Below are 27,157 nucleotides of genomic sequence, written 5' to 3'. Positions count from 1 at the left end.
TTCCCAGTTTCCACCTCCCAACAGGCCATTTAATTATGAATTGCTCCATGGATTAATCCATTGATTAACTGCATTGTCCACACAGGCCAAACACATCCTCCCAGTCCTACCTCTGAACATCGCACTGGGGAGCTGAGCCTTGAACTCTTTTGGTCAAGAATTTTTATGTCTAAACCATAACAAAATAACTGATGAGTTTTCTAAAAAATATTTTTATTTATTTGCAAAGGGAGAGAGAGAAAGCGAAAGCATTGAGGGGAAGGTGGATGTGTCACGGCCTCTTGCCACTGCAAATAAACTCCAGATGCACAGTGCCACTTTTGCGTCTGGCTTTATGTGAGTATGGGGGAAATGAACCCCGGTCAACAGGCTTGGGAAGCAAGTATGTGAACCGCTGACCCACCTCTCCAGCTCTGTGCCTAGTCAGCCCAGGTTGTCACACATGTGAAACGTCAATATTTTCTGTGAGCTCTTGCTTTAGGATGAAGGCTGGTTTTTTTTTTGGGGGGGGGGCAGACTTTTTTAAAATTCCTAGTCCCTGGCATGGTGGGGGAGGGCACTAAGCATATCTCTTGATTATGAAACTTGTAAATTTTGAAAGCACCCTGTCCAGTCCTTGGGAGTAACAGGAAGCTGCTTCCAGTTGCTTAAGAATAGGTTTTCTCGACAGTAAAGGGATATGACCTTTCGTAGACCTAAGATCCCTTATGTAGACTAGAAGCTCTACCATTTAGGACTAATTCCCTAAGAATAAGAGCCAATCATAAGTAATTTAAAAAAGTTTTATTAAATCATTTAGACTTGAAAGAAGTCACAATAGTTAACACACTTATGTGCGTTCTGTACACCACCAACCCAAATGGATTGATTTCAGGATTTATATAAATAAAAATAAACATATTTACAGGGAAAAATAAAAAACTTGTTAGCAACTGAGATGATTACGTTTATCTATAATCAGTCTGGAGGATGTATCAACCTAGAGTATTACATACTAAGACACAGTATTTTATTAGGTTAAAAAGTCCATTAATTGACAAAAATTAGTTGTAATAGATGATCCAGTTTTTACTGTTTTTTTTCTTCCCAAACCAGAAGTTTTGCCCAATTTACCTAAAAAGTTTCATTTTCCCTTTATTGGAAGTACAAAAAGCTCCTAAACTCTCCCTAGACCCACCTAAGGAATAAAGCTAGTTAATGCTACAAAGAGGACTAGAAAACTAGACATAAACCGCCTTAGAATTTGTGCTACTTGTCCTTCAAAATAGCGCAGACTCTCCTTACCCACCAGGGACAAAGACGAGTCGGCCTTTTCAGAAGTCAGTTTCAAAATCACTGTATCTCTAGAAAACACTTCTAGAACATCATAGTTACCACATGGGAGGTTTTTCATTTTTCTGTACTATAAAAATATTCCACTTTAAATCTCTGTATTTTAGGGATTGCTTCTACTTCTTAGGCAAAAGGTGAGAGCCACAAAGCTTAGCCAGCTCGCCCAGCACAGGCAAGACCACGTGCCATGTAGACAGCACTCTCCTTTAAGGACTGTGAAAATCAAGGTAGGTTAGGACCTAAAACCCAGTTTAACTTAGAAAACTCAGTCCAAAATAAGCTGTATGAAGGCATCCAACTTCCCACTGTGGAAGGCCACACCCCTACAAGGTCACATGCCAGGTAACCAGCTAGCTGCTGGACGGTGGGCTGTGGGAGCTGCTGGACTGTCTGGAGTGCTTGTTTCCTGATGAACTCAAGGAGCGGGACCGCTGTCTGAGTATTGTTTTTCCAGGAATCTCCAAGTCCTCAAACACAGCATTTTCAATGATGTCTGTGGCTTCAGGCCGCTCCATGGGGGATGGAGAAAGCATGTCTTGAACCATCATATACTAAAATATATAACAATTGTTTTGTGAAAAATGCCAGTTTTACATTATTAAGCAGTCTTAAAAAAAATCATACATACACACACATACAGAACATATACACACCCACAGAGTAAGTAATTTTATTTGCAGTGTGGAGGATTGAACCCAGAGCTTTGCAAGTGGTAGGTAAATGCTCTACAAGCCTCAGCCCTAGCAAACTCTGTCTGTAAATATTTTAAGTTTGTGAACCAGATACTTTCTGACATAAGTAGTCAACTCTTGGGAAGTCCCAAAGCAGCCACATAAAATATGTAAACCTGAGAGTACAGCTGTGCTTCGTACTGCTGTATTACCCAGACAGACAGCAGGCTACATCTGACCTGTAGGCCTTCTTGTGCAACCCCTGCTCAAATCATGTGGCCTATTTGTGGGGGGCGGGAGGGAGGAGAATTGGTATCTTTACAACATGTAATGAAAGGTCTTACAATTGCATCCTTGAAGCACAGGAATCATCTAATTTGTTTGTTTGGTTTTTGGTTTTTCAAGGTAGGGTCTCACTCTAGCTCAGGCTGACCTGGAATTCACTATGGAGTCTCAGGGTGGACTCACACTCATGAGATCATTCTACCTCCATGTCCCAAGTGCTGGGGTTAAAGGCATGTGCCACCACACCTGGTTTCATTATCTGATTTTTAAAGTTCTTCACCTGGGCTGGAGAGATGGCTTAGCAGTTAAGCATTTGCTTGGGAAGCCTAAGTACCCCAGTTCAAGGCTCGATTCCCCAGGGCCCACATTAGCCAGATGTACAAGGGGGCGCACATATCTGGAGTTCGTTTGCAGTGGCTGGAAGCCCTGGTGCACCCATTCTATCTGCCTTTCTCTCTCTGTCACTCTCAAATAATTTTTTTAAAAAAGCTCTTCACCTTACAACTATAAATGGACAATTTATAATTATCTTAGTAAAAGTTTCTACTAAAAAATAACTGCCAGAGATTAGGAGCCAATAATTTCTTGATTTTTTTTCTTTTAAACAAAACCCTTTTCGATATACTAATGTCTTACAAACTCTGCATAGATTCAACTTTGGAAAATACAGGTTAACAATGTTTTTAAAAATCTGTATGTCTAAGTATATTATATAGTTCTTTCTTTTTGCTTTTTAAAAATATTTTATTTACTTATTTGAGAGAGAAGCAGGAGGGTGGGGGTAGAGAATGGGCACACCAGGGCCTCCAGCTGCTGCAAATGAACTCCAGCTTCATGTGCCACCTTGTGCATCTGACTGACGTGGGTCCTGGGGAATCGAACCGAGTTCCTTTGGCTTTGCAGGCAAGCGCCTTAACCACTAAGCCATTTCTCCAGCCCCTAATTTTTGCTTTTTTGAAGCAGGGTCTCACTGTAGCCCAGGCTGATCTGGAACTCACTCTGTATCTCAGGATGGCCTCCAACTCACAGCAGTCCTCCCCCATCAGCCTCCCGAGTGCTGGGATTGAAGTTGTGCACCACCATGCCTAACCTTAAAGTTCATTAATTTTTTTTAAAAAATTTATTTATTTACTTGAAAGGCAGAGATAGAGAGATTCTGAGTTTGAGTATGGGTGTACCTGGTCTTCTCCCACTGCAAACAATTCACCACTTTGTAGATCTAGCTTTACATGGTACTGGGGAATCAAACCTGGGTCATTAGGCTTTGTAGCTAGTGCCTTAACTACTGAGCCATCTCTCCAGCTCCAAAAGTTTCTCCTCTCCTCTCCTCTCCTCTCCTCTCCTCTCCTCTCCTCTCCTCTCCTCTCCTCTCCTCTCCTCTCCTCTCCTCTCCTCTCCTCTCCTCTCCTCTCCTCTCCTCTCCTCTCCTCTCCTCTCCTCTCCTCTCCTCTCCTCTCCTCTCCTCTCCTCTCCTCTCCTCTCCTCTCCTCTCCTCTCCTCTCCTCTCCTCTCCTCTCCTCTCCTCTCCTCTCCTCTCCTCTCCTCTCCTCTCCTCTCCTCTCCTCTCCTCTCCTCTCCTCTCCTCTCCTCTCCTCTCCTCTCCTCTCCTCTCCTCTCCTCTCCTCTCCTCTCCTCTCCTCTCCTCTCCTCTCCTCTCCTCTCCTCTCCTCTCCTCTCCTCTCCTCTCCTCTCCTCTCCTCTCCTCTCCTCTCCTCTCCTCTCCTCTCCTCTCCTCTCCTCTCCTCTCCTCTCCTCTCCTCTCCTCTCCTCTCCTCTCCTCTCCTCTCCTCTCCTCTCCTCTCCTCTCCTCTCCTCTCCTCTCCTCTCCTCTCCTCTCCTCTCCTCTCCTCTCCTCTCCTCTCCTCTCCTCTCCTCTCCTCTCCTCTCCTCTCCTCTCCTCTCCTCTCCTCTCCTCTCCTCTCCTCTCCTCTCCTCTCCTCTCCTCTCCTCTCCTCTCCTCTCCTCTCCTCTCCTCTCCTCTCCTCTCCTCTCCTCTCCTCTCCTCTCCTCTCCTCTCCTCTCCTCTCCTCTCCTCTCCTCTCCTCTCCTCTCCTTTCTTTCTTTTCTTTTTCTTTTTCTTTTTCTTTTTCTTTTTCTTTTTTTTTTTGCTGTTTTCAAGGTAGGGTCTTGCTGTAACCCAGGCTGACCTGGAGTTCACTATGTAGCCTCAAGGTGACCTCAAACTCATGGCAGCCATTCTACCTCTGCCTCCAAGTGCTGGGATTAAAGGTGTGCACCACCACGCCTGGCTCTCTAAAGTTTATTTTCAACGCAAGAATTTTTTTATATTTACAATACTATAAGATAAAATTCAGCTCAGTCCAATTTAGTTATTAACATATACTAATTAGTTCAACTGAATTACTCAAGAACATTCAAGATTTATCATTGTATACATATTAAAATGATATGCTTGTGGACCACAGATGCTAGGAAACTTTTTTTTAAAAAAAAAAGTTGTGAAAAGACAACTGCTTAGAAGAAGTTCATTACACATTTTTTCCCTTCAAGACCAGCTCAAATTTCCCTTTTAATCTTCAAAATTATTTCCTAAACCCATAACCAATAGCAATTAGTGCCTTTTATTTAAGGATAAGCCATTTTTAAAGATCTCTAGCAAAGTCACCAGCAGAGAGATTAGTGGCATGATCATAACCGTGACTGTTTCTGTGAGGGCTCCAGGCCTCATTTAAGCAAAGGGTCTTGACCTCCGCAGCCACTGGGCTGAGCTGGTCTTGGGCTGTGTGCTTTTAGGAGCAGTCTCTTACTCTCTGCATGTTGGCTGCCTCAGCTGCAGAATGAGGAAACTGTTAGCTAACAAGGACCTTTTAAGTTTACGGTTCTACTTAGAGACCATTCAAACTGCGATCTTAAAGTAAGGGATGAGAATTATACGTACCTCACAAGGATATTTCTGAGTAAACAGTAGTGGAAATTTGAGATTTCTTACATCAGTTAAGGTCTGAAAGGAAAGAAAAGTACTGCTGAATCTTTACGCTGATTTTGACAACTGGCTCTCTTGTGCTCTGCCACCTACCTACACCCAGCCCACTTCTCACGTTCTTGATAGCACTCTTTCATGCATGTGTAATTCCATATACCCTGATGTCATTCTGTACTCAGGTTGGGCCTGTTTTACTTTCCTTTCTGGAAGCTTTTATAGCCCTTACATTTAATGTTACAGTACTTTTTGTTTTCTCCATTTTTTGTTCAGAACATTTGGTAGCTCCTTCCACTTAGAAGGTAAGGAGCCTTTGGTGTTACATGAAAACTCATTATCATCTACCAAGGTCAGAAGTCACAAGACAGAGCTAAAACTAGGATAAATGAAGACATGTAATAAAAGCATGAATTTTAGAAACAGAATAGCAAGTTCCAGGGAAAACTGGAGGAATTGAGATTAACCATTTGTGAAGGATGGGGGAACATGTGACACATTTACTCCTAAAAGATCTTCAGCACTGATTTAAGAGCAGTGATTGCCATTTACCCAGAAAAAACACAACGAGCCATGTGTAATTTGCCAGCTGTTACGTGTGTACATGTGTGGTCACTTGTCTTGCGGAAGTCTGCTCTGTTCAACTGCCACCACCACTGCCTTCCCCCACTCCCGTCACTCTGCAGTCCCCTGGACTTGCACATACCACAAAGGCACTGGTACAAATATTATTCAAGCATGATGACTTTACAAGCAGCTCCTTTCATTGCTGAGCCATTTTCCCAGCTTTTATGACAACATATACTAAATCAAGGAACTGAGTTTGCATTTGAGTTCTAAAGTCTAAAAACCTTCCTGGGTTGTTCATATGACCTTTTTCACTTCTAGTTAACTAGTTTGCTGCTACTAACAGTAGTGAGATCATCTTAAAAGTGCTTGTAAATACTGGATTATTTTCTTTGTCAATCTTTGTTTCCTTTGGAAGTGTGTGTGTTGGGAAGGGTGTACTTACCCTGACTCGTTCCATCTGAGTGCTGAATGGATATAACAGTTCAAACAGAATCAGGCCCAAAGAAAAAATGTCCACTTTATGAGAGTAGTTGTTTCCATGAATCTGAAATATCATATAAAATATTTTTAAAAATTAGCAGAGGTAGTGAAACTGATTTTATATAGCATTAACACACAGGCAATATAACTGATTTTAGAGCATTACTGAATGACTAAGCCATTTCTTGGTGTGTGTGATATGTTAGCAAAGAGTTAATCTCTCAAGCCTCTTTCCCTCTCATTCACTGGGGCAGGTGTAATTACACTACTCAGCATTACAGAGGGAAAGCCCAGGTATGGCCAAGATATGCATCAGTGAAATAAGGCAGAAACCAGGAGCCTTGTACTGTGGAGCCAGTAAAAGCTGCTCAACTGCCCCTGAGGTGAAGTTTTTCAAAGAGACACTATCTCATTTCTAATCTAAGCATTCAGCCATTTCTATGAGAAAATCTTCATTACAGCAAACCACTAATCAACTGCTGGTTGGCCTCCATTACTTAATTGCAGACTACTTTGCATTCGTAGTTGTATTTTTCATGTGTATATTTCTTACTCTTCACAAGTCCAGGAGGGAAGAAACTACTGCTTTTGTCTTCCCATCATTTAGTCCTGGGCTAAGTATAGAGAAGACCCTCAATAAATACTGTTAAAATGGACTCATGAATCACAACTCCAGTAAGGAAGCCACACTCACATTAAAAGCGACCTCCTGAAGCCCTTTTCTTTGTGAACATTTCCTCAGGCTAGCAACCTGGCATCTGGTCAAGAGCCCAAAAAGGGGATGGCTTTGGAAATGGCTTAGTCAGCATTGCTTGAATAGGGACAAGAGGTGTGGCCTCACTGGTTCTTTCAATGCAGGCCTGGTGGAAAGTTCTAGTGACTTTATGAGGTGTGTCACCTTCTTCCCTTCTAAAGTGACTGGAGCAATCTGCACTTGCCTCTACTATCTGTGGCTTGGGAAGGAGTCAAAGAAAATATGCTAATGCTTCTAGGGGTATCATGAAAAGGGCATCTGCACACCCCATTTGGGCAACTGGGCATATGCTTAATCCCACACAATGGTCCCTTCCAATTCTGCTCACCCTAAGGTAGATGGAAATGTGATAGAGATTTGGGTACAGTACCCAAGAAACAGTCTCAACAGCAAAATTTATAAAAACTCTGATGTCCAAAAAAGACATTAAGAAAACTGCTGAATCAAGTGACCACTATGCTGCCAAAAGAATGTCTAATAGTGCAAGAGATGCTCACATTTTAAAATTGTACCCAAACTTTATGGAACAAACTCAAGTTTGTTTTCCAACAAAACAAATGTGCTTTGTTTATATAGGACACATCCACACAGAGATAGAAATAACAAACCTCTGCTAATACTTTGGAGAGCACTTTTAAAAAACAAAACATAACTATTTTTTATTTATTTGCAAGCAGAGAGGGATTGAAGACAGACAGACGGAATGGGCACAACAGGGACTCTAGCTGCTGTAAATGGACTCCAGATGCATGTGCCACTATGTGCACCTGGCTTACATGGGTCCTGGGGAATTGCACCTGGGTCCTTTGGCTTTACAGGCAAGCACCTAGCTACTAAGTGATCTCTCTAGCCCAGATTTTTAGTATTCTTTAACAAGCTCAAAACAGCATCATCAATTGTTTTCCTTTTTAGATGGCAGTGTCTGCGTCCAACACACAGACACAAAGACACACACACACACACACAGAGCAAAGCAGAGTCACAGAATGACCAAGTCTCTCCAGTGTTTAATTTTGACTGGTATTCACATTCATTTACCCACCAAACACTTGTGAACTAACATCGGCTGGAGTCTAGGTACTGTTTTAGGGTTTTAGGTATTAAGATTAAGAACAGACTCTCACCACCACCTGCTATTGTTCTAGGACCTCCTGCCCCATACCTGACTGTCTCTCCATCTCTGAAGTTCATCCACCTCCACACATATGCGTGTATCTTTTCATACATACAGATACTGTTATCTGGAGCTATCACAGTTGGAATTTTTGCATGTATTAATGCTTAAAGAGATCAAATGTGGGGCTGGAGAGATGGCTTAATGGTTGAGCATGTGCCTGTGAAACCTAAAAACCCCAGCTCGAGGTTCGATTCCCCAGTACCCATGTAAGCCAGATGCACAGGTTGGCACATATCTGGAGTTCGCATATAGTGGCTGGAGGCCCTGGTGTGCCCATTCTCTCTGTCTGTCGTTCTCAAATAAATAAATATAAACAAAATTTAAAAAAAATAAAATCAAATGTGTGGATTTCCTGTGATCTTAACAGAAATAACTATTTCTACCTAATTCTTATTTAAATTAGCAAAGTTTCATGATGGCATTTTCATGCACTTTGTTGTTGTTCTCTCCCACCCCCTCCCCTGCTGCTCTCCTTCCTTCTCACTCTGCCTTCATGTCACATAGCCAGGTAACACGTTCGACAGCTTTTTAGTTTATTTTAAAGGAGAAAAGAGACAGAGATGGGCAAACCAGGGCCTTTTGCCACTGCAAACAAACTCCATGTGCGACTTTGTGCATTTGGCTTTATGTGGGTATTGGAGATTTGAATCCAGGCTGTCAGGCTTTCAAACAAGTGTCTTTAACTGCTGAGCCATCTCACCAGCTCCCATTTTAATTTGTGTGTGTGTGTGTGTGTGTGTGTGCGCGCGCGCGCACGCACGCTAGGGCCCTTTACCACTGCAAATGAGCAAAATGACAGATACTTGTGCCACTTCTTGTATCTGGCTTATATGGGCAGATTGGGAATTGAAGCCCTGCTCTGGCAGACTTTATAAGCAAGTGTCTTTAGCAGCTAGGCCAACTCCTCAGCTCCTGATAGCTTATAATTTAGAAGGGGAGAAAAGCCAACTTCAGAGTTAAAAATGTTATCAAAAGAATAACACTTGTAGGGAGGTGCGTGGCAGCAGGGCCGTCTACTTTAACCAGCACTGACAGACACTTTTCTAGGCAGTGAGCCCTTCACTGGATGCATCCAGATAGAAGTAATCATTCTACTTTGTTTCACCTAATATGTAACAAGTTACTTCTAACCCCTTACATAATTATGATGTCACTAAAGAAAAAAAAAGTCACTAAAATCCTTTTCTTAAGTCAAGTCTGAGATGTGCTCAATTAAGAAACAATGACTATTAATAGAGAGTTAGTCTTTCTTTTATAAAATGTATTTTTATTTATCTGAGGGACAAAAAGAGGCAGGGTGCCAGGCCTCCTGCCACAAATGAACTCCAGATGCAGGTGCCACTTTGTGTATCTGGCTTTACATGGGCACTGGGGAACTGAACCTGGGCCATCAGGCTTTGTAAGCAAGTCCCTTTAGCTGCTGGCTCATCTCTCCAGCCTGAGATCTAGTCTTTTTTCCACCGCTTATAAACACGTACTTACGGTATTCTGATATTCTATACTTTTTTTTAAAACCCTCTGCCTAGGTCCTAGCCACATCATTTGGTTAGGACAGTTCAATTACTTAGGCCAAAAGATCTAAGTCATTCTGTCTGCCTCTCACGCTTCTGTCTCTGTCTTTCACCTTCTTTCATATACTGAGGATTCAATCTAGGGGCCTCATGCACACTACCACTGATCAATACTCCATCCCTCTTTTTGTATTTAAACCAATTTGGATATCTTAGTTGCAAATAATCAAGTTATATATGAGAGTAGTCTAAAATTAAAACCTCTACTGTATTCTTCTCTTTTTTTTTTTATTTTTTCAAGGTAGGGTTTCACTCTAGCTCAGGCTGAGAATTCACTATGTAGTCTCAGGGTGGCCTTGAACTCAAGGCGGTCCTACTACCTATGCCTCCCAAGTGCTGGGATTAAATGAAAGATGTGCACCACCACACCCAGCACTTTTTTTTGTTTTTATTTATTAATTTGGAGAGAAAGAGAGAAAGGATTAATGGGTTCATGAGGGTCTCTTGTCATCACAAATTAACTCCACTTTGTGTATCTGGCTTTATGTGGGTACTATGGACTTGAACCTGGGCCATCAGGATTTGCAAGCTCCTTTAACTGCTGAGCCATCTCTCCAGCCCTGTCCTTTCTAATTTGTTGTGTTCTTCCCCTTAAATACATAGTACAGAGGGCAGCTGTTATATAGCAAACTCCTTCACTTCACTGAAAGCTGTAAACAACTACTGCCAGCTTTACCAAGAGCAGATGAGGCTGGAAAGACAACTTAGCACTTACGGCACTTTGTGCACATCCTCAGCACCTATGTAAGCCAGATGCACAAGGTGGTGCATGTGTCTGGAATTCATCTGCAGTGGCTACAGGCTGTGGAGCACCTATATTCTCTCTCTTTTTTTTTTAATTTTGAAAATTTTTAAAAGTTTTATTTATTTATTTGAAAGCGACAGAGAGAGAAGAGAAGGCAGAGAGAGAGAGAGAGAGAGAGAGAGGGAGAGAATGGGTGCACCAGGGCTTCCAGCCACTGCAAACGAACTCCAGATGTGTGTGCACCCTTGTGCATCTGGCTAACGTGGGTGCTGGGGGAATCAAGCCTCGAACTGGGGTCCTTAGGCTTCACAGGCAAGCGCTTAACCACTAAGCCATCTCTCCAGCCCTTTCTTTTCTATCTGTTTCCCTCCCTCTTAAATAAATAAATAATAAGTAGCTGGGACAAGTTATGAGATGCTCTTGTGATTGGGCCTGTTGACATTCCCCCATTGAAGGAAGAGTATATAGGAAGGGTCATGAGACCCCTGCCTGAGACCTCAGGCATCTCCTGTGCCAGGTGTATATAATGAGGTACCAATGTTTCATGGACTTAGTAGGAGAGTGTATAGAGGGTAAAAGGTTGGGCTAGAGAGATAGGTTCAGTGGTTACAGGCACTTGATGGCAAAGCCTGATGACTTGGTTTCAATATCCCAGTACCCAGGTAAAGCCAGATGCACAAGGTGACACATGCATCTGGAGTTTTGTATGCAGTGCCAAGAGATCCTGGCATGCCCATTCCCATTCTCTCTCTCTCTCTCTCTCTCTCTCTCTCACACACACACACACACACACACACACACATTTTGGTTTTGGTTCTTCAAGACAGGGTTTCACTGTAGCCAAGGCTGACTAGAATTCACTATGTAGTCTCAGGGTGGCTTTGAACTCATGGCGATCCTCCTACCTCTGCCTCCCAAGTGCTGGGATTAAAGGCGTGGGCCACCGCACCCCGCTATGTTTTAAAAGGTTAGGACAAACAGCTCCGCGTAGGTGAACAGGGGAGGTCATCATCCAGGATGGAATGAGACTTCTCTGTGGCACCACTGCTCGGGGGCTGCCATGCTCGGTAAGTCAGTCCTCCCACCAAGGCTGAGGGAAGGGCATTCTTGAGGAGAATCCTGTCACAGTAAGCTTCACCTAAGTGGCATGGGGATGACATCATACAAGATGGGATGAGACTTCCTGGCCTTATAGCTGCTTTGGGGTCTCCACATTCCTGTAAGCAACCCCTTACCATGCTCTGTAAGTAATGCCAATAAAATCACTGGTTCATCAAACTGGTACTGGAGCTATCATGCTATGAGCCACATCTGGGGTGAAGATGTATTCATGTCTCCATAGGGGAAAAGATCTCACTGACAGCAGCTTAGTATATAGTATCTCTGTCTCTAGCTAGCTCTGAAAATAGTGTCCATACAGTCCACACAGGACAAGCTGGATTCATGTTTGGGCAGGTGTCATTCAAAGCCTCTGAGTCAGTTAGTCTGTTTCTTTCATTCAAAAAAAAAAAAAAAGTATATATATACACATACATACATACATACATACATACATACATACATATACACACACACACACACACACACACACACACACACACACACACACACACACATATATATTTGCGAGTAGAGAGGGACAGAAGATGGATCGGTGCACCAGGGCCTCTAGCCAGAACTCCAGATACATGTGTTACTTTGTGCATCTGGCTTTACGTGGATACTGGGGAATCAAGCCTGGGGTTGTTTGGCTTTGTAGGCAAATTACCTTAACTGCTAAACAATCTCTCCAGTCCTTTTATTTATTATTTATTTGCAAGGAGAAAGGTGTGTGTGTGGGTGGGGGGATGAGAATGGGTACATCAGGGCCTCTTGTCACTGCAAACAAACTCCAGATACAAGCACCATCTTGTGCATCTGACTTTATGTGGGTGCTGGGCAACTGAACCTGGGCCATCAGGTTTTGCAAGCAAACACATGTAACCACTGAACCATCTCTCCAGGCCCCTCTTTCATTTTTTTTTTTTTTTGTTGTTGTTGTTTTGTTTTTTTGAGATAGGGCTTCACTCTAGCCTAGGCTGGTCTCAAACTCATGGTAATCCCTCTGCCTTGGCTTCTTGAGTATTGGGAATACAAGTGTGAGGCACCAGGTCTGACTCTCTAAGCTTCTTGTTGTAAGGCCAATTCAGAAGATCACATGTTTCTTTTCTTTTTCAAGGTAGGGTCTCTACCCAGGTTGAGCTGGAACTTACTCTGTAGCCCAGGCTGGCTCAAACTCACAATGGCCTTCCTACCTCAGCCTCCTGAGGGCTGGGATTAAGGGCGGGCGCCACCACTCTCAGCCGCATGGCAAGTTTCATGTGCTTTATTCCATCCCTAGTTCCAGCTCGAGTCGTGCTGCCTGTGGCACACAGACTAGTTCCCTTAATTTCCATATTGTAAATTACTGGATATTTTTTAACTTTTTTAATTAAAAAAATGTCTTTTGATGGCTGGAGGGATGGTTTAATGGCTAAGGCACTTGCCTGCAAAGCCAAAGGACCCAGGTTTGATTCCCTAGGGCCCACGTAAGCCTGATGCACAAGCTGGCGCATTTGTCTGGAGTTCATTTGCAGTGGCTGGAGGCCCTGGTGCACTCATTCTCTCCCTCTCTCTCAAATAAATAAAAATAAAAAATAAACTTTTTCAAGAGTGTCTCATGTATCCCAGGCTGGCCTCAATTTTGATGTGCAGCTAAGGATGATGTTAAACTCCTAATTCTCCTGCTGCTATGTCCTGGGTGATGGGATCACAGGCATGCATCACCACTCCTGGTTCATACAGGGCTGGGGGTCAAACTCACGCTTGTGTATGCTCAGAAAGCACTCTATCTGAACTGAGACCAACCCAGGCCAATCACTGGGGATTCTGATGAGAACGTGGGAGGAGGTTCACTAGAGCCACCTAGCGTAGCCAAGCTCACTAACTACAAGTCTGAAAGACTCACCTGCTCTGGACTCATGTATAGCTTGGTCCCTACTTGTCCTGTGTGTGTGGCATAAGCAGGCATTGGGGTCAGAACCATCTGCTCCTCTTCATCCTGGTCCATTGCAGTCACCAGTCCAAAGTCCCCAACCTTGACCACATCATCCACTGTAAAAAATATGTTGGAAGGCTGGGAAAAATAAATGAGAAAAGTACAGTAAGTATGTATAGACAAAGAGAGAAAGTTAAGGGAATGAAATTAGTTTTCCCTAAGTATATTTCTTTTTTAAAATGAACTAATACAAAAGTAAATATAGTTGTCTTTTTTTAATATGCCACATAAGTAAAGAAAGAAAATGGAAGAGTAGCAAAGAAGAGATGGACTTATTGACCATCTACCGAAACCTTAGAAATCCATTCTTTTTTTTTTTTTTGGTTTTTCAAGGCAGGGTCTCACTCTGGTCCAGGCTGACCTGGAATTAACTCTGTCATCTCAGGGTGACCTTGAACTCATGGCAATTCTCCTACCTCTGCCTCCCGAGTGCTGGGAAATCCACAATCTTTAAGGCCCAGCATATTTAGTCCTCAATCTTTTTCTATATACTCTCGCTGGTCAAACTTTCTCTGCATTTATGACCTAAGATTTAATAATTATATGATCACAATGACAATAGCAAATATGTACACAGCAGTTATGATGGGCCCAGCACTGTTTCCTACTACTGACTCATACACAATCGTTCAAGAGAGCACTATCTGTCCCCCCATTTTACAGATGTACATTTGAGGCCCAGAAGTTAGTCAAATTGCCTAAGGTTACCCAGCTAGTAAGGGGCAGAGTTACGATTAAAAGCCAGATTCAGGGCTGGAGATGGCTTAAAGGTTAAGCACTTCACTTGCCTGTGAAGCCTTAGGACCCCGGTTTGAGGCTCAATTCCCCAGAGCTCATGTAAGCCAGATGCACAAGGTGGCACATGCATCTGTACTTTGTTTGTAGTGGCTGGAGGCCCTGGTGTGCCCATTCTATCTATATGCCTCTTTCTTTTTGTCTGTTGCTTTCAAATAAATACATAAAAATAAATGAAAATATATTCTTTTTAAAAAGCCAGACTTCAGCTTCCTTCTCATGTCTAGCATTTAGTCCACAGTTTACTCATTATAGCCAATCATTAGCTGATGATACACTGAAATACACTGATGGTCTGCCTTGGTCTGAGGGGGTAACAACCCATGAAGGACAAATGGAACTCTTAAATGCTGCTGCTTCTAAATTCCATGTGTTCTCAAGACTACATCTGGGCTGGAGAGATGGCTTAGCGGCTAAGGTGCTTGCCTGTAAAGCCAAGGACCCAGGTTTGATTTCCCTGAACCCACGTAAGCCAGATGCACAAGGTGGCACGTGAGTCTGGAGTTTGTTTGCAGCAGCTGGAAGCTCTGGCATGCCTATATTCTCGCTCTCTCTGCTTCTTTTACTCTCTCAAAGAAATAAGTAATAAAAAAATAGAACATTTATAGCCGGGCGTGGTGGCGCATGCCTTTAATCCCAGCACTCGGGAGGCAGAGGTAGGAGGATCGCCGAGAGTTCGAGGCCACCCTGAGACTACACAGTGAATTCCAGGTCAGCCTGAGCCAGAGTGAGACCCTAACTCGAAAAAACCAAAAAAAAAAAAAAAATAGAACATTTATAGAAAGAAAAAAAAAAGACTACATCTACACCCAGGCCTCTGCACCGAGACTTCTGACCAGTAGTGGAATTAGGCAAAGAGAACCTTTTCTAGGCCAGAGGATCCCTGGCAGCCTTCCCGAGACTGAGGAGAGAGGCTGGCGGAAAGACAAGAGATGGGAAGCAGGGACAAGGCTCTCACCCGGATCCTCAACAGTTCAGCTGCACAGTCAGTAGCAATGCTTTTGGTTGCAAACAAAAGAAAATCTGAAATAAAAATGATCTAGCTCTAGACCAAGGGAGGCATTGTACTGAGGCAACAAAGTGACAACAAAGTAGACACAGTCTCTGCTACCACAGTAACCAAAGGATAGAACCTCGGTGTGACAAGGAGGAGCACAGGTGCTAAGAGGACACTGAGTGTCTGAGGAACCTGGAGAGGTGTAAAGAAGAAAAGATAAAAAGGAAAGATGGAGAAGGAGGAACCAGAAGTGCTGAGGGCAAAATGTGACCAAAATACAGGAGGAGAGAGCCTATAAGGCTTAACCCTGAGCTCAAAGACTTGGGCTAGAACATGGTGAAAATACAACAGAGTCGACAAGGTTTAACAAACTGTCCATGAGCAACGTGTACATCAGCTAGCTGTTTTTCACCAGGTGAGACAGTTACCAGTCAACCGAGAACAGCTTAGTCTCACATGCTCAAAGGTGTTTGTCTCTCCTACAAATTGTCCGCTCCATTACTATAAAAATAACTAATCTCTAAAGTTTTCTAAAATTTAATTTTAGATTTTTTTTTTTTTTTTTTTTTGGTTTTTCGAGGTAGGGTCTCACTCTGGCTCAGGCTGACCTGGAATTCACTATGTAGTCTCAGGGTGGCCTCGAACTCAGGGCGATCCTCCTACCTCTGCCTCCCGAGTGCTGGGATTAAAGGCGTGCGCCACCACGCCCAGCAATTTTAGAATTATTTTTATTTACTTATTTGCAAGGATAGAAGGAGGGAGAATGGGAAAACTGAGGCCTCTAGCCACTGCAAAGAACTCCAGATGCATGTGCCACTTTGTGCTTCAGGCTTTACATGGCTACTAGGGAATCAAACCCAGGTTGTTAGGCTTTGCAGACAAGTGTCTTAATTGTTGAACCATCTCTCCAGCCCTAAAATTTATTTTTAAAAAACATTTGCATGTGCGTGTGTATATGTATGGATGCGCCAAGGTCTCTTACCACTATAGACGAATGCCCATTGGCTTTACGTGGCTGGCTGGGGAATTGAACCAAGGCTAACAGCCTTTGCAAGCAAGTACTTTTAACCACTAAGCCATTTTACCCCAACCCCCATCTCTGAACTTTTCATTTGAACAGTCCATGGTAACCAGCTTGGACCCGCATCAAAATCACATAAGTATGTACACTGTGTTTATATAAACAACAATTATATTAGGAAATAGGAATTACATCCTATTCTCTTGTGTGTGGTATGTGTGCATGTATGGGGTGCATGCCCTGGGGTCACTCTTCTTGTTTACTGCCATGAATACATGACTAGCTGGCCCATGAGCTCCTGGACTCTCCTGAGTCCACCTCCCATTTATACAGGTGTGTGGGGTTTCAGTGCACACTACTTGGTGTCTGGCTTCCTGTGGGTTTTGAAGAGCTCAGCTCAGGTAGTTATACTTGCACACTAAGCACTTTTGTTGTTGTTGTTGTTGTTGTTGTTTGTTTCAAAGTAGAGCTTCACTCTAGCTCAGGCTGAATTGGAATTCACTATGTAGTGTCAGGGTAGGTTCAAACTCATGATGATCCTCCTACCTATGCCTCCAGAGTGCTGGGATTAAAGGTGTGTGCCACCACACCCAGCTCACACTAGGCACTTGTAACAATCAAGCCATCTCCCCAGTCCTATTACCATTACCCACCTCCCTCCAAAAAACTTTTTTAAAATTATTTTTTTTGTTTATTCTTATTTATTTGAGAATGACAGACAGAAAGAGGCAGATAAAGAGAGAGACAGAGGTGGAGAGTGGGAGAGAGGGAGGAAGGAGAATGGGCACGTGCCAGGGCCTCCAGCCACTGCAAACGAACTCCAGATGCATGTGCCCCCTTGTGCATCTGGCTTATGTGGGTCCTGGGGAATCAAGCTTTGAACTAGGGTCCTTAGGCTTCACAGGCAAGCACTTAACCACTAAGCCATCTCTCCATCCCTAAAATTAATGTTTAATATTTATTTATTTTTAAATATTCTTTTTTTGGGGAATTTGTTTTTTCAAGATCACTTTAGCCCAGACTGACCTGGAATTCACTATGTAGTCTCAGGGTGGCCTTGAACTCACAGTGATCCATCCTCCTACCTCTGTCTCCCAAGTACTGGGATTAAAAGCATGCACCACTATGCCCAGATTTTTTGGATTTTTTTGAGGTAGGGTCTTAGTTCCAGCCCAGGATGACCTGGAATTCACTATGTAGTTTCAGAGTGGCCTTGAACTCATGGCGATGTCCTACCTCTGCCTCTCAAGTACTGGGATTAAAGGCGTGCACCACATCGCCCAGCACCAAAACTCTTAAAACATACTCAAGAATTTAGAAACCTACTGATGGACTGGAGAGATGGCTTAATGGTTGAGATGCTTGCCTGTAAACCTTATGACCTTGGTTTGATTACCCAATACCCACATAAAGACAGATACACAAAGGGTACATGTATCTGGAGTTTGTTTGCAGTGGCTAAAGGCCCTAGCACACTTGTTCTATCTTTCTCTGCTTGCAAATAAATAAAAATTTTAAATAAATCTACTGATGATTGTAGAAGAAAGTAACTTATCATTTTGGCATCTGAAGAAAATGTTTATAGTTACACAAAATAAGACCAAAAATACTTAAAATGAACTCAAATCTGTCAACCATTTATGTTACGTTCATCAGGAAAATATTTATACATTTAATACACTTCTACTGGCTGTCTAATGAACACATGGAATATGTTAGAAATTATGTAAACAAATAAGTATTATGGGAATTCTTGTGGTATTTCAGGTCTTTAAAATCTATTATTTATCTGAGAGACACACAGAGACAGGGATGGAGAGAGTGAGCATGAGCACGCCAGGGCCTCCTGCCTCTGCAAACAAACTCCAGATGCACGCACCACTTTCTGCATTGAGTGCTGGCCATCAGCCTTTGCAAGCAAGTGCCTTTAACTGCTGATCTATCTCTCCAGCCCCCTTTAGGTAGCTTCTTTTTTTTTTTTTTTTTTAAATTTTTATTTATTTGCAAAGAGAGACAGACAGAAAGGAGAGTGAGAGAGAGAGAATGGGTGTGCCAGGGCCTCTAGCCACTGCAAATAAACTCCAGATGCATGAGCCACTTTGTGCACCTGGCTTTATGTAGGTCCTGGGGAACTGAACCTGAGTCCTTAAGCTTTGCAGACAAGTTAACTGCTGAGCCATCTCTCCAGCCCTTGTTTTGTTTTTGTTTGAGACAAACTCTCCCTAGGTAACCCAAGGTGGTCTGGAACTCATTATGTAGCCCAGTAGTTCAAGTATATAGTTCGAGCATGGCCTTGAAGTTGCTGTAAGCCTCCCGAGAGCTGGGATTAGGGTTATGTGCTACTCCTCCCAGGGAAATCATTTTAGTGAGAGCATTAGGCAATTCAACATAGTGCATCACTACACTATTCAATAATGTAGACAGTGAAAACAGGATTAACAGTTTGCTACCTTGCTCTATTCAGCTTCTGTTCCAAAGCCCAAACAGGCCAGAAGTAAGGAAAAGGTGTGGAGATCTGCTGCCCCAATCCAGAGCTTCCCAGTGAGAAAACTCACCTCTCCTTCCACGTGGGTCTCTGTCACCATCTATCTATTGCAGGGCTCTAGGGGACTTGTGCCAGGATTATTCAAAGCCACAGAAAGAGTGTGGTATTACTGCTGCTTATGGTGGATTTTTAGATACAGAACCCCGCTGAGGTAGTTTAAATAGATGGCCCCCAATATATTCAGTTCTTTGTTTGTAGTTTGCATTCTTTAGCCACCTGGCTAGAGGCAGTATCACTGGGTAGATCATATGGTGTGGTGGTGGGTTTCAGATTTCAATCTAAAGATATGCAAAGTGTGTCTAGCAGGAGTTCCTGACGTGTGCTGTGCTGTGTGGCTTTAGGCTTGTGCTTCTCTCTCTCTGCTTGGTCCTGTGAAGGCAGGCCAGCTTCTTCTGCCATTTATGGAACTTCCCCTGGATCTGTAGGCTTCAATAAATATCCCTTCCTCCGTAACTGTGCCTAGTCTGGAAGTTCATCTCAGTGAACCTGAAGCTGTCTGCTACTACAGGGCTCTGGGGGACCTGTGCCAGGGTTATTCAAAACCATAAAAAGAGTGTAGTATTACTGCTGCTTATGGTGGATTTTTAGATACAGAACCCCGCCTTTTTCCTTTTCCTCATCAGGACTATGGGATCACTTGGTACCGTTAAATAAATAAAAGCATGCTGTAGAGGAGAGCATATGGTTTGTCTGACACTTCCTCACTCATGACTTCTTCCTGCAGCAGGCCTTTTCATGTTACCTCCTCCGACCTCTGCTTCGATGCCTTTCCTTTCCTCCACTCTGAAAGGGGCCTCAGGAAAAACTGACAAGCACTGCCAGTACTGCTTGTAACCCCAAACCATCAGACTGCAACCCTGACGTGATGCTCGACAATTACAGACCTTGAGGTCCCTGTGCATGAGTCCTTTACTGTGCAGAAACTCCACCGCCTCTGCAATCTGCAGGAAGATGTGCAGACACACGCTCTGCTGTCTCTCCTCGATGGTGCACCGACGGTTCATCCAGTCTTTGAGGTTCTCCTTTCTGCACAGCTGCATCTGAATGTACAGATAGACCTTTGGTGAGCTGGGCTGCAGCTGCTCCGTAGTGTTCTTAGTGAGATCTAAACTTAAAGTGGTTGGTCTTGGAGGAGAAATAGACAAAGTGGCTTCAGAGGAAGACAGGCTGCTGGAGTACTTGAAATCAGCTAGCTTGTTAGCATAATGGTTGCCATTGTGCAGTCCGTTAGTTTTGGGCTCTTCTTTACTGGATGCATTGTCACAGCCAGAGTCTTCAAACACAATGGAAGAGGAAGTTCTCTCCCTTGACCTGATATTGGGTGATGCTTCAGAAGGACAAAGTTCAAAGGAGTGTCCCTTATCCTTGCCATCCATAGTACCATCTTCTTCCACATCGTACTCTGTCAGGCAACTGTCCTGAAGCTTGTGTGATGCATCCACTGAGCCACTGCCGTCCCCATGGTCTGTTCTGGAGAATTCCAGTGGAGAGAACTGGCTCTCGGATGAACTTGTCTGGCCACAGGAAATTCCCACTGAAAAAGATCTACTTCCTTGAGGTGAAGGAGCTATGATTTCAATATGTTCTTTTACAGAATAAGGATCCATTCTGCGAATTTTAACAGATGGCGCCTCCACTGGGCTAGGAGAGCTGAGAGGCCAGTCTGTGCTGAAAGTAGGAGAAACATAAAGGGTTGAGAGCATATATACACTGATCATGTAATCTGACATGCATTCTTTGTTGAAAATGATTCATTATAAAGAAAATACAAATAATAAGCAGAACAACATACAAATTAGATACAACATGCTAAGTGTGGTGGTTTGATTCAGGTGTCCCCCATAAACTTAGGTGTTCTGGATGCTGTTTCCCAGCTGATGGCAATTGGAAACTAAAGCCTCCTGGAGGTGGCATACTGTTGGGGGTGGTCTTATGGGTGTTTCCCCTTGCCAGTATGTGGCACACTCTCCTGTTGCTATTATCCACCTTATGCTGGCCAGGGGGTGATGTCCACCCTATGCTCATGCCATCATTTTCCCTTGCCATAGTGGAGCTTCCCCTCGAGCCTGTAAGCCAAAATAAATTTCTTTTTCCCACAAACTGATTTCTACCAGCATTATGAATCTGACTGCAACAGTAAAGTGGTACCAAGGAGTGGGATTACTGCTAGACACCTGATTGTGTGGCTTTGGCCTTTTGGAGCTGACTTTGAAGAGGAATGTGGAAGAATTTGAAACCTTGGCCTAAGAGACGCCTTGCAGTGCTGATGGACTATTCTGGTCAGAGTTGAAAGACCTGAATGCAACAAGAACTATGGACTATGAGGTTTGGCTTATGAGGGTGAGGAAGAGCATTACTTGGACTGGGCTAGCAGTTTGTGTGGGAAGCTTGCTGTTATGCCTGGGTCCTGAGAAGTTGTGCAGGGTTCCTTTGCATAGAAATGAACTGGTATGAGCAGAGGGATATGGCACAGAAAAAAAAAAAAAAAATCTTTGGGTGAACTGCTGCCCATTCAGCTGCAACTGAGAGATTACAAACTTTGAGACTGGGCCAGCTGACCTGCACTGGAGCAACAGGAAGAATGCAGACTGGACTCTTTTGAAGGGTCCTGAGTGCTCAAGGAGTGTCCTGTTCTTCAAAGTCTGCTTTATTCCCCCCTGGATTAACAAATTGGCACCCTACGTGGTATTGTGGAGTATAAAAAATGCTGGAAAGAGGGTCACTGAATTTGCAACAAGATCTTGTGTTTTTGAAATGGCCATGGGTAGTGTGAAGCAGGTTTGCTGGATACCTGCAGAGAGACCCGATGGAGCCATGAGGATGAACCATGGATTGCAGTGGAGACCCAGTGGAGATGCCAGGACCACGAGATGGCTGCTAAGGAAAGTTGTTGGCTCCGATGAAGTTTTCTAGGACTGTGAGTAAGCCTAGCTGGAGGGGCGGAATCGTAAGTCCAGAGACTTGTTGCTGGTTAGAGTTATCAGACTTGGAGATTTGTCACTAACTAGAATTGTTGGACTTGGAGCTACAGAGTTTGGTATTTGCCCTGTTTAAATCATGTATTGCTTGAATATTTCTTTGCTATGCCCAATGCCATCTTTTGCAGTGTGAATGTTTATTCTGTGCCATTATGGGTTTTTTGAGGTTATTTTTTGGTATTATGGCTCAGTTAAAAGACCTTAGACTATGGGGATGTATGAACATCACTGGGATTGATAAACAGTATGGGGATTTTCAAAGTTGGACTGAATGCATTGTATTTTACACCATGTATAGATATCAGTTTATGGGGGCCAAGGGCGGAATATGGTGGTTTGATTCAGGTGTCCCCCATAAACTTAGGTGTTCTGGATGTTAGGTTCCCCAGCTGATGGCAATTGGAAATTAAAGCCTCCTGGAGCTAGTTTATTGTTGGGGGTGGGCTTATGGGTGTTATAGCCAGTTTCCCCATGCCAGTGTTTGGCACACTCTCCTGTTGTTATTGTCTACCTTATGTTAGCCAGGGGGTGATGTCCACCCTCTGCTCATGCCATCGTTTTCCCCTGCCATTGTGGAGTTTCCCCTCAAGCCTGTAAGCCAAAATAAACCTCTTTTTCCCACAAGCTGCTCTTGGTTGGGTGATTTCTACCAGCAATATGGACCTGACTGCTACACTAAGAAAGACCAAAAAACATGTTATCCCATCCATTTCTTCCTGAATCTTTATTTGAAAGCAGTTTTATACTTGAAATAATTACCTGAGACTGCCTACCACAGCAGCCTTCTGTGCAGGTCACAAAGAACTAAAGGAACACCATAAGTAGAATTCCTCAGTGGTGATGATTCTAAAGCCCCTGTGCAATTACAGCTGCTTACTGGGTCTTGAGACGATGGTCACTCCCCTTGGTCCTTGAGTCTACAAGCATCATCATAACAAGATACCTCCAGGGACCTAATGGTGTGCAGTTTTTCTCCAGTTCTGTGGGAGTCTATCTGCACACTGCTTCTTTTGCCTTCATTAGCAGGTTTTGTTTTGTTTTTCGAGGTAGAGTCTCATTCTAGCACTAGGCAGTCTCAGGGTGGCCTCGAACTCATGCCAATCCATCTACTTCTGCATCCCAAGTGCTGGATTAAAGACTTGTGCCACCACGCCCAGCCTCTCCACCTTATTTTTTGACGTTTTTTTTTTTTTTTTTTTTTTTTAATTTTTTTTTTTTCCTGGTAGGGTTTCACTCTAGCTCAGGCTGACCTAGAATTCACTATGTAGTCTCAGGGTGGCCTCAAACTCACAGCAATCCTTGTACCTCTGCCTCCCTAGTGCTGGGATTAAAGTTGTGTGCCACCACACCTAGCTATTTTTTTAGTTTTTTGAGATAGAGTCTCTTGTTGGCCCTGAAGTTTACCAATTCTGCTATACTAGTTAGACACTAAGCCTAGTTATCCTCCTGTCTGTGCCTCCCAATAACTGGGATCACAGGGATGTGGCCAGCTCCCCCTCCCGCCCCCCGGAAGGTAGGGTCTCACTGTAACCCAGGCTGATGTGGAACTCTAGTAGTCCCAGTCTAGCCTTGAACTCACAGCAATCTTTCTACCTCTGCTTCTAGAGCACTGGGATGTATACAGTTTTTACATAGGTGCTACAGAGCCAAACCCAGGTCCTCATGTTTATGGAGGAAGCACCTTGCCTACTCAGCTACCTCCCTCCCCCAGCCTTCTGTGGTTCTTTTTGGAAACAGGATCTCATGCATCCCAGATTGGCCTCAAACTTGCTATGAACCTGAGGAGGACCTTGAACTTCTGATTCTCTTGCTTCTATTTCTTGAATGCTGGGATTATAGGTGTGTGCCAGCACGGTTGGTTTATGTGAGATCCTGGGGATGAAACCCAGGGCTTTGCGCATGCTAGGCAAGCACTCTACCGACTGAACCACATCCCCGGTCCTTCAACAGCCATTTTGAAAGGGCTTTCCTTCCTATAACACACCATAGTTAACATGGCAAATGTCTTCAGCAGATCTGAATTTATGTATTAAAAAAAAACCTGAAAACAGTTTAAAATGATTTAAATGGGAGTTGTTAACTATCTAGCGCAAAACTTCATGAAAACAGAATTAATATAAAAAGAAGCAAGCTGGGCGTGGGCGTGGTGGCACACGCCTTTAATCCCAGCACTCGGGAGGCAGAGGTAGGAGGATCACCATGAGTTCAAGGCCACCCTGAGACTACAGAGTTAATTCCAGGTCAGCCTGGACCAGAGTGAGACCCTACCTCGTAAAACCAAAAAAAAAAAAAAAGAAGCAGACAGATCCTCAAACTGAGAAAGGCCATGATGAATCCCTCAATCACAATTCATAGAGCATCATTAATAATGGAAATAAAATTATTTTTTCAAAAACCTAAAGCAAATCTCATTTAACAGATGGCTAGAGAACTTTCCAAAAGAGGATAATATAGAATGGAAGTCTGCTCTTCTTTTTCTTTAAAAAAAAATTTTTTTTTTTCTAAAGTTACTTTAATGACACATTCACAACAGGAAAAACCTAGGCTAAAAGGAAATACTGGCTTTTAAGTCTTTGTGTGATGATGGTACCTTTCATCTTTCAGCCAAATTTCATCCATCTTTTCTTGCCACTTCTCTGGTGGTGCTTCCAGCCAGGCGTTGAAATACCTAACAATGCCTGGGTGCTCCAGCTTGGCCAAGGCTTTGACTTCTCGCATTACCTTTTCCCGAGCCAGCTCCCTGAAACAGAGAAAATAAGAAGGTTGTCTATTTCTGAAGAAGTAATCATGTCCAACAGTAAAAACAGAAGAAACAGGGCCAGCGCATGCCTTTAATCCCAGCACTAAGGAGGCAGAGGTAGGAGGATCACTATGAGTTCAAGGCTACCCTGAGACTACCTAGTGAATTCCAGGTCAGCCTGAGCTAGAGTGAAACCCTACCTTGGAAGGAAAAAACAAACAAAAAAACCCAGAAAAAACAATGTATCAGAAGTTTCTCGCCAATTGAAAATTAAAAACAGGGGCTGGAGAACTGGCTTAGTGGTTAAGTGCTTGCCTGTGAAGCCCAAGGACCCCAGTTTGAGGCTCGAATCCCCAGGACCTGTGGTAGATGCACAAGGGGGTACATGCATCTGGAGTTTGTTTGCAGTGGCTGGAGGCCTTGGCATGCCCATTCTCGCTCGCTCTCTATCTGCTTCTTTCTCTCTCTGTTGCTCTCAAATAAATAAATAAATAAAAGTAAAAAAAAATTTTTTTTGAAAGGAAATTAAAGACAGGGCTAGAGAAATGGCTTAGTGGTTAAGGCACTTGCCTGCTAAGCTAAAGACCCAGGTTCAATTCTCCAGGACCCAAGTAAGTCAGATGCACAAGGTGATGCATGCATCTGGAGTTCATTTGCAGTGGCTGGGGGCCCTGGTGTGCCCATTCTACCTATCTGCCTCTTTTTCCCTCTCTATCAAATAAATAAAATTTAATTAAAAATTAAAACCAGATGAATTAGCCTCAGATATAATGCTAAAAAGATAAATAGAAAACTATTGCATTAAGGAGCTAGTGAGTGACTTAGTGAGTGGTTAAGGCGCTTGCCTGCGAAGGCTAAGGACCTAGGATCAATTCTCTAGGTCCCACATAAGCCAGATGCACAAGATGGCACATGCATCTGGAGTTTATTTACAGTGGCTGGAGGCCCTGGCAGCTCTCTCTCTGAAATAAAAAGAAAATTATTGCATTAAACATACATGTATTTTGGTGCATGCCTTTTATCCCAGCACTCAGGAGGCAGACATAGGAGGATCACCATGAGTTCAAGGCCACTCTGAGACTACATAGTGAATTCCAGGTTAGTGTGAGCTAGAGTAAGACCCTACCACAAAAAACAAACAAACAAAAACACATGTGGTTGGGGCTGGAAAGATGGCTTAGTGGTTAATGTACTTGGCTGTGAAGGCTAAGGACCCATGATTGACTCCCAAGATCCCATGTAAGCCAGACACACAAAGTGACACACACAAAGTAAAGCATGTGATTGGAGTTCAACCGCAATTTTAGATTAGGCCCTTACATGCCAATTCTCTCTCTCTCATTAAAAAAAAAAATTACATGTGCTTTAGTATTCATTTGAAAATAACTGCTACAAACCTCATCTAAATAAAGCCTTAAAAATATTTTGGGGGCTGGAGAGATGGCTTTAATTTTCTACCACTGCAAACAAACTCCAGATACATACACCATGTGTATCTGGATTTACATAGGTACTAGGGAATTGAACCAGGCCATCAGGCTTAGTAAGGAAGTACCCTTAACCACTGTGCCATCTCTCCAGTCCAGTAAAGGTTCCTTAATTCAACAGGAATTCCTATGGACTTTTAAATGTTTGTTGGTTAATGGGAGGGGAAATAGGGGTGAGTGAGTAGTTCAGAAGGCAGCTCAGCATTCCAGCTTGGGATGAAACAGAGAGACCACCCCAAATGGTACAAACGCCACAATCCCAAACACTTGTAATGGTAGAGTGTTGGGAGAAGCATCTGAGGGAGGGCCTCAGTGCTGCTAGGTGCTTTGCAGATGTCATGCTTGCTGGAGAGCTGTGTGGTTGCCTCAGCAAAGCTGGCCTTGCATGATAAATACTAAAGTAGACATTTGTATACAATATGAACCAACCATAAAAATGTACCCCAAAATATAAATGTGTATATATGTATGCAAAACATAGAAATCTAAGGGCTAGAGAAATGGCTTTAGAAGTAGTTAAGGTGCTTGCCTGCAAAGGCTAATGACCTGAGTTCGATTCCCCAATACCTATGTAAAGATAGATGCACAAAGTTGTGCATGCAACTGGAGTTCATTTGCAGTGGTTGGAGGCCCCAGCACACCCTGTCTCCCTCCTCTCCATCTCTCTCTGCTTGCAAATAAATAAATTAATAAATAAATAAAAATATTTTTAAAATTTTTATAAAATCTATTCACATACAAATGTAGCTCTACCTCCCTGTCACCTGGAGTGCTTCAGCACACTCACTAGAATAAGCCATATTCATAATATCTGATACAAGTATCCAAACACAACCATTTTTATTTTATTTATTTATTTGTTTATTTTTGAGGTAGGGTGTAGCCCAGACTGACCTGGAATTCACTATGTAGTCCCATGGTGATCTCAAACTCATGGCAATCCACCTACCTCTTTTGCCTCCCAAGTACTGGGATTAAAGGTGTGCACCACCACA

General features: G+C 43.3%; 1 protein-coding gene across 2 annotated transcripts in view; it reads right to left on the bottom strand.

The window, feature by feature from the left end:
* Positions 1 to 768: 768 nt before the first annotated feature.
* Eif2ak3 (eukaryotic translation initiation factor 2 alpha kinase 3) overlaps positions 769 to 27,157 on the bottom strand; it is an 85,890-nt gene continuing 59,501 nt past the window's right edge. For both annotated transcript variants that reach the window (XM_004660561.2, XM_045152832.1), the window contains 6 exons: positions 24,526 to 24,675; positions 19,842 to 20,625; positions 13,510 to 13,677; positions 6,239 to 6,340; positions 5,188 to 5,250; positions 769 to 1,883 (listed from right to left, as the gene is read on the bottom strand). In XM_004660561.2, coding sequence (XP_004660618.2) covers positions 1,683 to 1,883; positions 5,188 to 5,250; positions 6,239 to 6,340; positions 13,510 to 13,677; positions 19,842 to 20,625; positions 24,526 to 24,675 — 1,468 coding nt within the window. In that variant the 3' untranslated portion in view covers positions 769 to 1,682. The remainder of the gene's footprint in view (positions 1,884 to 5,187; positions 5,251 to 6,238; positions 6,341 to 13,509; positions 13,678 to 19,841; positions 20,626 to 24,525; positions 24,676 to 27,157) is intronic.

Source organism: Jaculus jaculus, chromosome 6 (genome assembly GCF_020740685.1).
Source record: "Jaculus jaculus isolate mJacJac1 chromosome 6, mJacJac1.mat.Y.cur, whole genome shotgun sequence".
In the NCBI taxonomy this organism is placed as follows: Eukaryota; Metazoa; Chordata; class Mammalia; order Rodentia; family Dipodidae; genus Jaculus; species Jaculus jaculus.
This window is presented reverse-complemented; position numbering and strand designations above follow the sequence as displayed.